Source organism: Peromyscus maniculatus, chromosome 11, assembly GCF_049852395.1.
Source record: "Peromyscus maniculatus bairdii isolate BWxNUB_F1_BW_parent chromosome 11, HU_Pman_BW_mat_3.1, whole genome shotgun sequence".
NCBI lineage: Eukaryota > Metazoa > Chordata > Mammalia > Rodentia > Cricetidae > Peromyscus > Peromyscus maniculatus.
Window position 1 is genome coordinate 62736755 of NC_134862.1, and position 13154 is coordinate 62749908.

General features: G+C 50.9%; 1 protein-coding gene across 1 annotated transcript; it reads left to right on the plus strand.

The window, feature by feature from the left end:
• Window positions 1-209: 209 nt before the first annotated feature.
• Window positions 210-5311, plus strand: Rgs16 (regulator of G protein signaling 16). The gene is made up of 5 exons (XM_006979917.4): window positions 210-399; window positions 758-868; window positions 1564-1625; window positions 1916-2082; window positions 3493-5311. Exons 1-5 carry the CDS (start codon window positions 356-358, stop codon window positions 3727-3729), a joined length of 621 nt encoding a protein of 206 aa, XP_006979979.1. The 5' UTR covers window positions 210-355; the 3' UTR covers window positions 3730-5311.
• Window positions 5312-13154: the final 7843 nt, after the last annotated feature.

Below are 13154 nucleotides of genomic sequence, written 5' to 3' on the forward strand. Positions count from 1 at the left end.
CCTTCCTCCTCTCCCGGCACCCTGAGTCTCCGACCTCCGGGGTGGGGACAGCCCCGTGCGCTCCGGGAGGAGGCCCTGGGGGCTGCCAGTCGCGCCCCGCCCTTCGGGCTCCCCGCCCCGCCTCCTCCCTCGCAAGACTCAGCCCCAGTTTCTTATTGGTCGGCAACTCCGGGGCCCCGCCCCGCCCCTCGGGGATAAAAGCAATGGTAGCCCGGGCCCCGGCGCGTGCTCCTCTCCAGACCCGGTCTCTGCAGTCCGGTACCTGGGACAGCCTCGCTTTTCCCTGTTCGCCTTCCAGTGCCCCGCGGAACCCGCCCTTCTCCTCCCCACGACGTGCTACCCTGCGCCCGCAACCATGTGCCGCACCCTGGCCACCTTCCCCAACTCCTGCCTGGAGAGGTAAGAGGAGTGAGTTTGTGTAAGCCGTCCTGACCACTGCGTCCTGAATCCACCAACCGTCAGGCTTGGAAAACTTAGCTAGAGGGGACAGCGGAGCGCGACTGCAGCGCCTTGAAGCCCCCAAAGTGTTAAGACCCGTCAAGGCTCAGCCTCGAGGGCCGCTCTTGTGGCCTAGAACTTGGAGACGCTAATGAGAAAAGCTTTTAGGGTCTTGGGGAATGGTCGAGTGTACTCAGGTTTCTTGGGACTGAACTATGGGGGTGGTGGAGTTAGTTCTCGCGGGACCCCCGCTCCCCCCCAACTTCTCTGTGCTGGCAGAGCAGACAGACTCCTTACATGCTCGTGGTTTGTCTTTCAGAGCTAAAGAGTTCAAGACACGTCTGGGGGTCTTTCTTCATAAATCAGAGCTGAGCTCGGATACTGGGGGGATTAGCAAGTTCGAGTGGACCAGTAAACATAGCAAAGAGAGGTAAGTCCTGTTCTCTCCAGCCCTGGGGTTCGAGGGGGGGGGGAGGGAGCCTGAGAGGGGAAATAGGAGGAGACAGGCTTGAGGGGCCGAAGCCGTCACCCTCTCTGGAGATTTTAGTGAGACTCGGCTGCTCTGCTGTGGCTGCCGAGCTCCTTGGAGCCGGTGCTGGAGGCCGGGCTTTGCAGACCCCAGCAGAGGCCCGCATGCTCGACATGCACTCTTGTGCACAGGACTTTAATCTGGAGGTGCCCTTGTGCTTGAATACAGGGCTAAGACGGGGGTCTAACTTCCATTCAGAGAGCACCTTGCCTAGAAGCCCCCTTTTTAATTGAACGCCAGCAGTACAGGTGCTGTGCTAGGGTCTGGGATGTAGGTAGAGAGAATTTCTGTGAAGCTCCTGCTTCATTGGAGAGGTGTGCACATCGAAGCTGAGAATCTGGGGGAACAGAATCAGTTTTGGTTACAGAAGAGGGAGCCTTAGGGATGCTGGCTGAGGACTAAAGGGGCCCCTGGCATTGTGGCTGGATGCCCAGTTGAGCATTATATAACCTCACTGCTTGCTCTGACTCCGTATGAATCTGAGGACTTAGCTCTGATAATTAGCAACTTCTGCCTAGGACGTGGCCTATGCCTTTCTTGACTTAAAAAAAAAAATTAATTTAAAAATCTCTGCTCTTTCCCCCTTCTCTCGGCAGAAGCTTCTCGGAAGATGTTCTGGGATGGAGAGAGTCCTTCGATTTCTTGCTGAGCAGCAAGAGTAAGTAGGACCCTGTTGTCTGTCTGCGAAGGGCACGTGCGTGCTCATGTGCTTGGAGCCTGTCCCAGGGATGCTGAAAAAACCCGGGCAAAATAATAGTAGTAGTAATAATAATCCCGGTCCCCCAGTGTGTCCGCCTCTGTTCAGAACACAAAGGCAGAGCCTTGTTCAGGAAAATTACATTCTAAAAATAGGGCCATTAGCGGCAATTGCTGTCTTTTCTCCTTTTATTCCCAGCTGTCCCCTAATCTGACCTGTCTCCTTGCTCTCCCCCCCGTGTCCCCCACCAGATGGAGTGGCGGCCTTCCACGCCTTCCTAAAGACAGAGTTCAGCGAGGAGAACCTGGAGTTCTGGCTGGCCTGCGAGGAGTTCAAGAAGATCCGATCGGCCACCAAACTGGCCACCCGGGCTCACCGCATCTTTGAGGAGTACATTCGCAGTGAAGCCCCTAAAGAGGTCAGTGTCCCGGCACTGGCCGTGACTCTGCCAGACCCCGTCTGCCTCTTCCCAGCTGAGAACCGGGGCCAGTGGGGGCCAGTGGGGGCCAGTGGGGGCCAGTGAGGAAGAATGAGGTTTTGCAGTACAGTGGTCTTGGTTACAGAGGGGTAGGATCTCAGTGACCAGACACTAGGCTTTGTGACTCTTGGTGGCCCAGGGCAGCAGGCTTTTTGCCTTCTCTCTGTACCTACATTTGTGAATCAGTTTTTTTTTTTTTAAACCTCAACACATCAACTGGAGGAACAAAGTCATCACAGGAACTGGCTTAGTGCTCTGGCTGACCTGCACCCCCACCCTTTGGGGACAGTTTTTTTTTTTTTTAAAAGCAAGTCAGCCTTCCCTCCTGGATTTATCTACACCGTAGCCATGGCGCCACCTGGTGGGCATACCTGAGTAATGCCATGCTTTTGTATCTTCTGGTTGCTTCTATAGTTCCACAATCAATCTATAAAGATTTATTAAGTGTCACTTATATGCAAGGCACTTTTATGGTCTCAGAGGATATATCAATGAAAAAAACAAATCTCTAATGGGGTTATATTCTAATGGGAGAAAATGTCAGTAAACCAATTCAGTGTAAGCCAGGTGGGGTCTGGACAGCACACAATGGGAGTTAGGCAGGGGTGAAACGGCACACAAAGCAGGGAGGGGTGAGGATCGAGAGGGAAGGACCAGGGACACAGCAGGACGTGAGGTCATGCATGTGGCTGAGGGCCAGATGTGGTCATCCTAGCGTTTCTTTCGAATGGCATGGGGAGGAAGCTGAGATGTTCCCTGACGGAGCGGGCTCAGTGCAGCCGCTGTGAGGTTAGCAGACTGCAGGGCGTGAGGGAAGCCACTTAGGAAGGATTGCCTAGGTGTCCAGCACAGGGGTCAGGACTCTGACAGTGGAGAACACAGCGTCTGGCTTTGCATACCACAACCTCATGTTAATCCTGAGAGATCGGAGGAGCAACCGGTGGGTCTGATGTGGGAACTGTCTCAGAGCTGAAAAGCTGCCTGGTGGGGCTGGAGAGATGGCTCAGTGGTTAAGAGCACTTGCTGCTCTTACAGAGGACATAGGTCACCTCACTCTATACCTCCAGAACTCTTATAACCCATCACCAGCATGGCAGCTCACCACCTCCTCTAACTCCAGTTCTGGGGATCCAACATCCTCTTCAGACCTCCCCAGGCTCCTGCACACACGTGGTGGACACACTTATGCAGGCACAGACACATAAAAATAATTTAAAAAAAAATTAGGAAGGGAGACTCCTTTATTCAGTGTCTGGTGTTCTTTCTGTGACCTCACTTGCCGGCCGGACTCCCCCTGCCCGGCCGCTGCGTACCCCTTTCTCACCATTGCACCTACCCTGCTCTCCACAGGTGAACATAGATCATGAGACCCGGGAGCTGACCAAGACCAATGTGCAGGCAGCCACGGCCAGTTGCTTCGATGTGGCTCAGGGGAAGACGCGCACCCTGATGGAGAAGGACTCCTACCCGCGCTTCCTCAAGTCGCCGGCTTACCGGGACCTGGCTGCCCAAGCCTCCGCCACCTCCACCTCTGCATCCAGCAGCAGCAGCAACAGCAGCAGCCCAGCTGAGCCTTCACATACTTGAGCCTCCCACAGCAGCCGAGAAACCAGCAGGAAGAGAGAGGTGGAGTCACCCATCCGTCCCTGAAGCAGCTGCCCAGTGTGTGGGAGGCAGGTTCTGCCCCACAAGTGCCAGAGGACAGTGAAGGGACAGACCTTCCCGCATCCTGGATGTGAAGAATTCCCTCTCCTCCAGATACCGCCGGGGGCTCGGGGTGGGACAGGCTCCTCACTTCCGGGACCTGTGACTGAGGACTGACCAGGAGGATGCGCGGGGCGCTCCGGGGAAGGGACCTGGGGAGGCACAAAGGAACGCTGGGGTGGGTTGGGAACCTTGAGAACGGGAGCTGGAGAGAGCCGTAGCAACTGCTCACCTGCAAGACGGTTGGCTTTGGGCACCTCGTGATTTCCTCGTTCCTGGACTGGGCCTAGAAAAAACTGTGAATGTGGAACCTTCCTCTTCTGCGCGCGCCTTCCCAGAGATACCAGGGGTCCCCCAGCGTAGGGCTTCTTAACATTCCCGTGTTCGTCCTTACGGTCTCACGGGGGTCAATGAGTCAATAGGATTCTTGCCCCCAATGGGATTCTTATACCTCAAAAACTGGCCCGGGAGCCCCTTTCCAGGTCAATAATGAGCCCTGAAAAAGAAGCCACTTTGCTCGCGTGACCCTAGACTGGGTGCTCTTGGTGGCCTTCTGTGGGTGGCCCCCCTGTCCTTTACATTTGCCGCAGGGTCCACCTGTGAACAGGGCTAACTGGGAGGCCTTACTGAGGCCTGCACGGCCTTGGGAGATGAGGTCTAAGAGGAGGGAGGTGGATGGAAGGAGGCTTCGGCCATCGGGGCCATGTCCGCTCATGTCCAGCAACCGAGTGAAGGAGAAGGCACCCGTCTGTAGGAGGAGCCTAGAAGCCTAGCTGAAGTCAAATCAGCTCTCTTTGCGACTGTGAGACTGGGAACGGGAGAGACGCCCCCTGGTGGAAGGGGAGCCTCGTGTTTCTTTCCTGTAGACAGGAGACGCCCACTGTCATAGGGGAGAGGTAGACCAGGGACCAAGATAGATCTGGAACCGAAGCTGGGAGTGCAGCCAGGGAGGATTGAGGGCTGCTTGGAAGGGCGGGGCCGGGGGGGGGGGCGCGAATCAACCCACCTATCACCTCCGGGTCTTACCGAACAAACATTCTAAGTAAGTTCGACTTCCCGCGCCAGAGCCCAAACTGGCAGTGGAGACCCAGGTCGCCCACATTGTTCTCTCTGCACTTGAGGCTTCTCCAGGAGAAAATTATTTAAGTATACTATATTGTTACATTGTGTTGTGCTGATCGTCTCAGCTGTTATTGTCGCTGTCGTTATTTATTGTGGTTTGCTTGCCTCTACTGGAGAATCTCAGCAGGAACTGCTGCCTGGCTGTCTCCTCCCCACCAGACTCTACCTCTGCAAGCCTTGGGAACCACTGAGGGCTGTCGGGGGAACACCCCACTGTTTTAATATTTATTTATTGTTAACAAAGGGAACTGGGTTCCCGTATCAGCAGTGTATGCAATCCCCGTGTTTCCCCGTTTGAGCGTGTTATATTCTTGTAAGAAATGAAAATAAAATGCAAGTGTAACGTCCTGTCTCCAAAGACTGTATGGTTGAGAAGGCGGTCCAGGGAGGTATGGAGAGCCTGTGATGTCACAGACCTCTGGGGATTCTGTCGGTTGGGGGACAGGATGGGGTGGGTGGCTGAAGGTATGCAAGGGTTGAGCTTTGGGGGGCAGTCTGCAAGGACCAACCTCTTTTGTCCATTGCCTTCTGGATCACCTCATTCCTGAAAGCTTGCTCTTTGTTTCCTGCTTGCCAACTACCTGAAAAGATGATCTTGCCAGGCACACAGTAGGGAAAGCCTGGAATCCCAGCTCTTAGGGGAATGAGGCAGGAGAATTGTGAGTTTGAGAATAACCTAAATTACATAGTGAGATCCCGATTGAAAAGAAGAGACAATGTTTTTATGTGGTGCTATAGTTAACTGTTGATACAGTTATATATCCCGACATGCTATTGGCTGCTTTCATCTCTCCCCTAAATCCCAGGGTGATCAGAGCTCAAATACTTAGGGAGTAAAGACCCCTGAGAATCACATCCTACACCTAGATCCAGGATTCTTGGGTGATGGCAGGCGGGATTCTGACATTGAGGGCCTAGGCAAGAATATGGGAACAGCTGGATGGCAATGGTGCACACCTTTAATCTCAGCACTCGGGAGGCAGAGGCAGGCGGACCTCTGTGAGTTCGAGGCCAGCCTGGTCTACAGAGTGAGTCCCAGGACAGCCAGGGCTGTTACACACAGAAACCCTGCCTCAGAAAGTAAATGAATAAATACATAATAAAATAAATATGAGAACAAACAGGCAGGCCTTGACCTCATATGGTCCAGACGACAGCCCTACAAGTTCCTGGAGGAAGGAACGTGTGTGGTGTAGCCGGTGAGCTGTTACCTTGTGGGGGCATCTGTCTGCGTGAGATAGGCAGAGAGGGCCACGACCAAGGATGGAAGGAAGACAGGAGTGCTCAGAATTGTGGGCCTGTGTGTGTGTGTGTGCCTGTGTGTTCACTCTGCACACATGCATGCCACAACATGCATGTGGAGGTCAGAGGACAATGTACAGGAGGTGCTTCTCGGCTTCTACCATTTGGGTTCTGGGGGTCGAACTCAGGTCAGCCTTGGCAGCAAGCACCTTTACCTGCTGGGCCATCTTACCAGCCACGAGGCCCTGTGTCTCCATGTTCTACTGCTGTAGATGCTTGCATAAATAAAAACATGGGCATTCCTTAATGCTGCCAAGGGTCATCACCCTCCTTTGCCAGACTACAGACTCCTGACTTACGCAGGTCCTCGTCCCCCAGTTTTCTATATATTTTTTCTGCTGCTTGTGGAGCATTCCAGAATCCCTGTTGAAGACATGTAAGGCAGTAGGTATTGATTAAGCCAGCATACTACAGAGAACACGATATCCACTCAAATCAGGCCAGAGCCTTGCAACAGACCGGTGCTTCCAGGGCTGAGGAAGGCTAGCTCATATTTTACTCTTTGCTGCCCCCCTGTGGCCATGACCATGCTTTTTCTTAGGCTCGTCTGACTCTTATGGTTAATACATATTTAATTGTGTGTACTGGTGTGTGGTTATGTGCCCACGAATGCAGGCGCCTGAAGAGGCCAGAGAAGTCTGATCCCTAGAGTTGTGATTACAGGTGGCTGTGAGCCACTCAGTGTGGGTGCTGGGAGCCCGACTTGGGTCCTTTGAAAGAGCAGATGTACATGTTTAACTGCGGAGCTACCTCTCTCCAGCCTGAACCTCCACCGTTTTAGAAAGTTCTGCTTTCTCCTGTGGAATTCTATATAATGGCTGGAATTTGTTTGGTTTATTAATTCATTTTGGTGAACATATGAAATTTTGATGACATTGGAATTATTAACACAGTTCGTGTGTGTGTGTGTGTGTGTGTGTGTGTGTGTGTGTGTGTGTGTGAGTTAAGCCAAAATTTCCTGAGTTCTTTTAGGGCTAAAAGTTAACTTCCCAATCTGGAAGGTCTGGAGTAAGTGACTGTTCAGGGGTCCAGGGACTACGAAGTGCGGATCCAAGGTAATTCGATGTGAGTGGAGTGCTGGAATCCAAACGGCTTTGGAGAAGAAAAGAAAGTCTGAAGTTAAACATCTGAGGTCCATCCTAAGGGAGAGAGATGTAAGGGGTTAGGCGCTGTCACAGGGCAGATGGACTTACCTGCAGGGAGCAGAGGCAGGTGGGCGAAGCTTGCAGCCTTTCTCCAGTCAGAACTCTCCTGTCTTGGCAATGGCTAGAAGATGCTGCCCACTCCAGGGGAGGGTCTTCAACGGTCACTCGAACCTTCCAGGAAACATTCTCAGAGACCCACCCAGAGGCCTGTCTCTTTGCTAATGCCAGATCCAATCAAGGTGACAAGCGAGACTAACCATCAACAATCATGAGCTCAGGCACTGGCTTAGACTTCCAGTAAAGCAAGAATGTGTGGATTTAAAAAAAAAAAATTTACAGTGCGTTCCTATTTAAGAGGCAGCCTCACTGAAAGCATGATGCAATATTCAGAGCTAGGCAACTGATATGAATCTCATGTCTGCGGCTCACTAATCAGTGTATTGCTCAATTTCCTAGACTCTCGCTTTGTATTATAAAATGTGACTATAAATAGCATTAGCTTCAAAGAGCTTTTGTGATGACAGAAAAACGTATGAAAAGTGTGGATCAGACGGCTTGGTGGCATGCTCAAAAAATAGCAAACACTTGAATCTGGCAGAGACTGCTCTAAATATTTTGCATATGTTCACTTCTGTAATCCTTGTAAGGATCCTATAACATTAAAAATATAGAAGCTGAGGCCCAGGAAGTTTAGGGGAATCACTCAAATGTAAAGAGGTAGCAAGTGGCTGTACCAGTTAGCTGCTGCTGCCTAGCAAGCCTGTCCAGACCACCTGCACATTACTGATAGGAGAACGGCGGTATTCAGTCAGTTCCTCTTTATCCCTTTGTCTTCTGCTCGAGGCCCCAGAAGGCTTTGGGTGAGCTAAGTTCATCCCTGGAAGTGAGCTCAAAGGCAAGCCCTGCAGTCGGGGTTCTTTTCCGTCAAAGGAAGGCGTGAGGCAACCGCAGCCACAGTTCTAACATCTGAGTGTGGGAGGTGGGTCATGGGGAGAGGGGGTACGTCCTCACGTTTACCCTGGCCTTGCGTTTCCGCTCTGTATCTCCAGTCCAGGCTTCCCACTCACTCCTGGGCTTGCTCTCTATTCTTAGTAAATTATTCCTTCTTCAAAGTTTAAACCTCACCCAGGGCCTGGGGTCTGTAAATAGACTGATCTCTTCTCCTGCAAGAAGGTGGTCCTAGTCTGTCTCTCTGCCCATCTCCTCTTGAGTCTCTTGGTTCAAGATGGTCCGGGGGGGGGGGGGGAAGTCATGGTTCCTGCTACTCACCTCCACGCTTTTCTGTGCCAACACTTATCCTCCCCCAAGAGGGCAGCTGGTACCAAGTGACATGCCTCTCATGCTCATGTTTGATGTGACAGCTAGTAAATCATTGTGTTTTCCTCACAAGGGTCACTTTTACTCTCTGCCCTGGCCTTGATCCAGGGTTGAGTTTTCTACTGGAATCCGATGGTTGCTTCTCCGTTATTCACGAAATTTCTTATTCATGTGTTAATAGTTTAGAGTTTTATTATATGCATGCTTTCTATTATAAGTGGCCTCAAATGAATTTTAAGATTGGGTTTTGGAATCATAATATATATATATATATTATGATTATATAACATATATAACATATATAATACATATATAATACATATAACACACTATATATTATATATATATATAAATATATATTTGATATATATATAAAATATATATATATATATATAACAAATCAGTGTGCCAGTTTTACCTCTTAGAAATCAGTCAGACCTGCAACCGCTCTGGGGTCTGGTCTGGGTTGTTTAAAACTCTTCTCTGGGAAGAAGTGCCAGGATGAGGGAAGTGATACTTAGCTTTCCAAAATGACCCATTCAGACTAGATGGCTTCCTTTGCGGGTGGAACTTATTCCCCAATGTATCCATCATGGCTCAATTCTAAATATGAGAGAAAACGCATACATGAGCAAAACGGCCCTGGCAGTTCTCTGCTCAGCGGCTGTATACAGCGCTTCTCCTAGACATAAACATCCCCACAGAACGTCAGCAGCAATTAGAGAGGTCATCCCATGACTGCGGGGAAACAAGACAAAAATAAGGGAACTTGTAACTCGGACCAAACACCAGACTGGGCAAGATTCTCTATCACCACAAAAGTAGCCGAACGTCGCCCTCTGCTGGCTATCCTGAGTGACTGCTGTCAATCCAGCTCCCCTTTGTTCCCCGTTCCTAGAAAACAAAGGGGGAAGGCAGCCATCGTGAAATTTCTTCCGCTTCCAAAGAGCATCCAGTTACGCATGGATCTTTATTTCCTTGTACCCCAGGTCACCCGGCACAGCCCCAAAGCTGTCAGGATCATGTAATCAAGTCCTGGATTTCCTCTGGGCTGAGTTCTTCCTACACTGCTCACGACAGGCAAGCTTCCTCCGCGCAGGCTGTGGTGGGTGAGAAGAGTCAGCCTTCTCCAGGAGGAGTTAGCAGCGGCTGCTCAGAACAAACTGGCATGACTTGCTACCCCCGTGTCCTGCTCTGCTCCGTTCTGCGCTGACCTTAGCCGGATTATTTTAACAGTCTGTCAAAGGAAGTCCTTTAGACACTCCACGTAGCGACGCTCATAGATGATTTGTGGATCAGGTGGCGGTAAAAACCAGAACAGTTTTAGAACTCCATCCCATAGCCACCTGACCCACCAATCATTTATGTTTTTGTCAATCAGATACAAACTGGAGTTACCCAGAAGAGGGAACCTCAACTGGGGAATTGCCTCCATCAGTTTGGATTGTGGCTAAGCAGGTGGTTCCAGGTTGTACAAAGAAAACAAGCTGAACAGGCCATGGGGGAAACAAGCCAGTAAACATCATCCCCCCTGGTCTCGGCTTCAGTTCCTGCCTCCAGGTTCCTGCCTTGAGTCCTGCTCTGGCTTCCCTGGATGATGGAGTACACAACCCATGTCAGCTCCGGCTGCTGTGACCAGCCTGCCTCGGCCACGGAGACACAGCTTTACACCATCATCTGCCGCCAGGCGCTTTCCCATGCTCATCTGTGCAGCGCGCACGCCTCTTAAAGTGTCAGTCACAGCTCTCGTCTCTTGCCTGTTCTCATGTCCCCACTTCGAGAAGGCTTTTCCCTCCTTCCCTCTGTCCCTCCCCCAATAAACCTCTCGCACTAACTCTGTTGTGTGTGGTGTGTTCTCCCAGGGGCCTTCCTTGGAAGGGAAGGCCAAAAGGTAGCTCACTTCACTGTGGTGATATTTTATTTGTGCTGAAATGTGGTATTTTATTTGTATGTTAATAAATAAAGTTTGCCTGGAGATCAGAGGTCATAGCGAGCCATAAACAGAAGCCGGGCGGTGGTGGCACATGCCCTTAATCTGATCACATGGCAGGCAGAGTCTCTGTGTGGTCAAGGACACAGATGAGCGTGGTGACACACGCCTTTAACCCCAGTACCAACCATCGAGACCTGGAGGTCTGTATAGACAGGCAGTGACGAGGAAGTGATGTGGCTGGGCTTAGAGCCAGTGAGAAGGCAGGACAGGAAGGCAATAAAAACACGGTTAGACAGGAGGAATCTCTTGGAAAGCTACGGCATAGTGGTAAGATAAGCCTAGTCAATGGCTCTTCGCTGGTTCTCTGATCTCTTCGGTTATTACCTCTGCATTTGGCTCTGTGTTTCTTACTTAATAAGACTTTTAGAAATTCGTCGACACTTCACCACTTTTTTTTTTTTATCCTTTCAACCCACAAGCCAACTAAACCCTTTCCCTCCGTGTTGACTTTAGTCAGTGTCTTTACCACAGCGACAGAGGGAATAGGATTGGCGTCCACGCTCGGAAGATGGAAATGAGGCGTAGTGACAGCATGCCTCCCCAGAGCTTGGTCTGTCAGGCAGCCCCTGGGACTGAAGCCCGGCTGCACGGATTGGCGGAGACCCCCGTCTGTTACACGTGTACAAGCACCAGCTTTCTGTAGTTATGAATAAGTTCGGCTGTGGTTTATTGCTCAAGGACAGAGGCACCGGAAGTGCAAACAGAGCTGAACGTCTCCCGACTTCCCAAATTTGGCGGTCACCTTGCTCTGGGTGGAACCCAAAGTCCTCACATGACTCGGAATTCAACTTCCCGTTCCCTCTCACTCCAGCTTCATGGATCTCTATGCTGTTCCTCGACTATTCCAGAAACTGTTCCTGCCTCAGGGCCTTTGTACCTACAGCTCCTTCTGAGGCATCTGTGCAGCCTCTTCCTCCAGTCTGCTCAAATGTCGCCTTCTGAACAAAGCACCCCCCACGCCTTCCCCAACCAGTCTGTGGAGATTCCCCATCCTGGTATTTAATGTGTGTGTGTATTGTGTATGGTGTATGGGGTGTGTGTGGTGTGTGTGTGTGTGTGGTGTGGTGTGTGTGTGTGTGTGTATTGTGTATGGGTGTGTATGGGGTGTGTGTGTGGTGTGGTGTGTGTGTGTATTGTGTATGTGTGTGTATGGGGTGTGTGTGTATTGTATATGGGTGTGTATGGGGTGTGTGTGTGTATGGTGTGTGTGTGTGTGTGGTGTGGTGTGTGTGTGTGTGGTGTGTATGGGTGTGTATGGGGTGTGTGTGTGTGTGTGTATGGAGTGTGTGTGTGTGGTGTGGTGTGTGTGTGTGGTGTAGTGTGTGTGTGTGTGGGGGGGGTGTGGTGTGGTGTGTTGGCTGGTCCCGAGGACCCCGATTGTCTATGCCCTCCCCTGCAGTGGGACTATAAATGCTCCACTGCAGCCCACTCTTGATTACCCAGGTTCTGGAGACTGTGCCTCTGGGTCTCCTTTTGGCATGAGGTCTAGGCACTGAATTCAGGTCTTGAGCTTGCAAGGCAAACACTTTACTGACTGGCCTGTGTCTCCAGGAGTCTAAAACCCCTCACGTCTACCTTATTTTCCCCTGTGGGGTTTTCCACCATAGGATACACTACGTGATTGAGTTATTTTATTCCCTGTCTGGCTTCAATGGGAATGAAGGTAGGTTTGTCGTTCTCTGTGATATATCCCAGTCTCCCGAGCACAGCAAGTTACTTAACCACTTTATGCCTTAGTTTCCTTCTGTAAAATGGGGTAAAAAACAGTAGCTATCACAAGAAGATTTGCTTCTCTGAGTTGGTATCTGTGAAGTGCTCAGAACAGTCCTAGAAGAGCTATGCAAATGTTTTCTGTAATTAGCATAATTACCACCACCACCTCCAACACTACCACCACCAATACCTCAACCACCACCACCACCACCACCACCACCACCATCACCACCACTCACCATTACCACCACCACCATCAACAACAACACCTAAACCACCACCACCACCACCACCACCACCAACAACAACAACAACAACACATCAACCACCACCACCACCACCAACAACAACACCTAAACCACCACCACCACCACTACCACCAACACATCAACCACAACTACCTCAACCACTGCCGCCGCCTCCGCCTTAACCACCACCACCTCAACCACCTCCTCCACCACCACCACCAATGATACCTCAACCACAATCACCATCACCACCATCACCACCACTACCTCAACCACCACCATCACAATCCTTGTTGTTACTATTATCTGTTCAGATAGCAAAATAGCACGCACAAAGACAGATTGGAAACAGCAGGATGTATTGATGCTCTAGAGGAAAACAACAACCATGAAGCCAATAGGAAAAGGGACCGCCAGGAACTCCATCATACCTGGACATCTTATTATACGCTATTACGCTATTTAAAA

Bases quoted from the DNA above. Each gene is read 5' to 3' on its own strand.
- Rgs16 (XM_006979917.4), top strand. From the start codon at position 356: ATGTGCCGCACCCTGGCCACCTTCCCCAACTCCTGCCTGGAGAG. The intron at 400-757 runs GTAAGAGGAGTG...TTTGTCTTTCAG, and splicing joins CCCAACTCCTGCCTGGAGAG to AGCTAAAGAGTTCAAGACAC. The intron at 869-1,563 runs GTAAGTCCTGTT...TTCTCTCGGCAG, and splicing joins AGTAAACATAGCAAAGAGAG to AAGCTTCTCGGAAGATGTTC.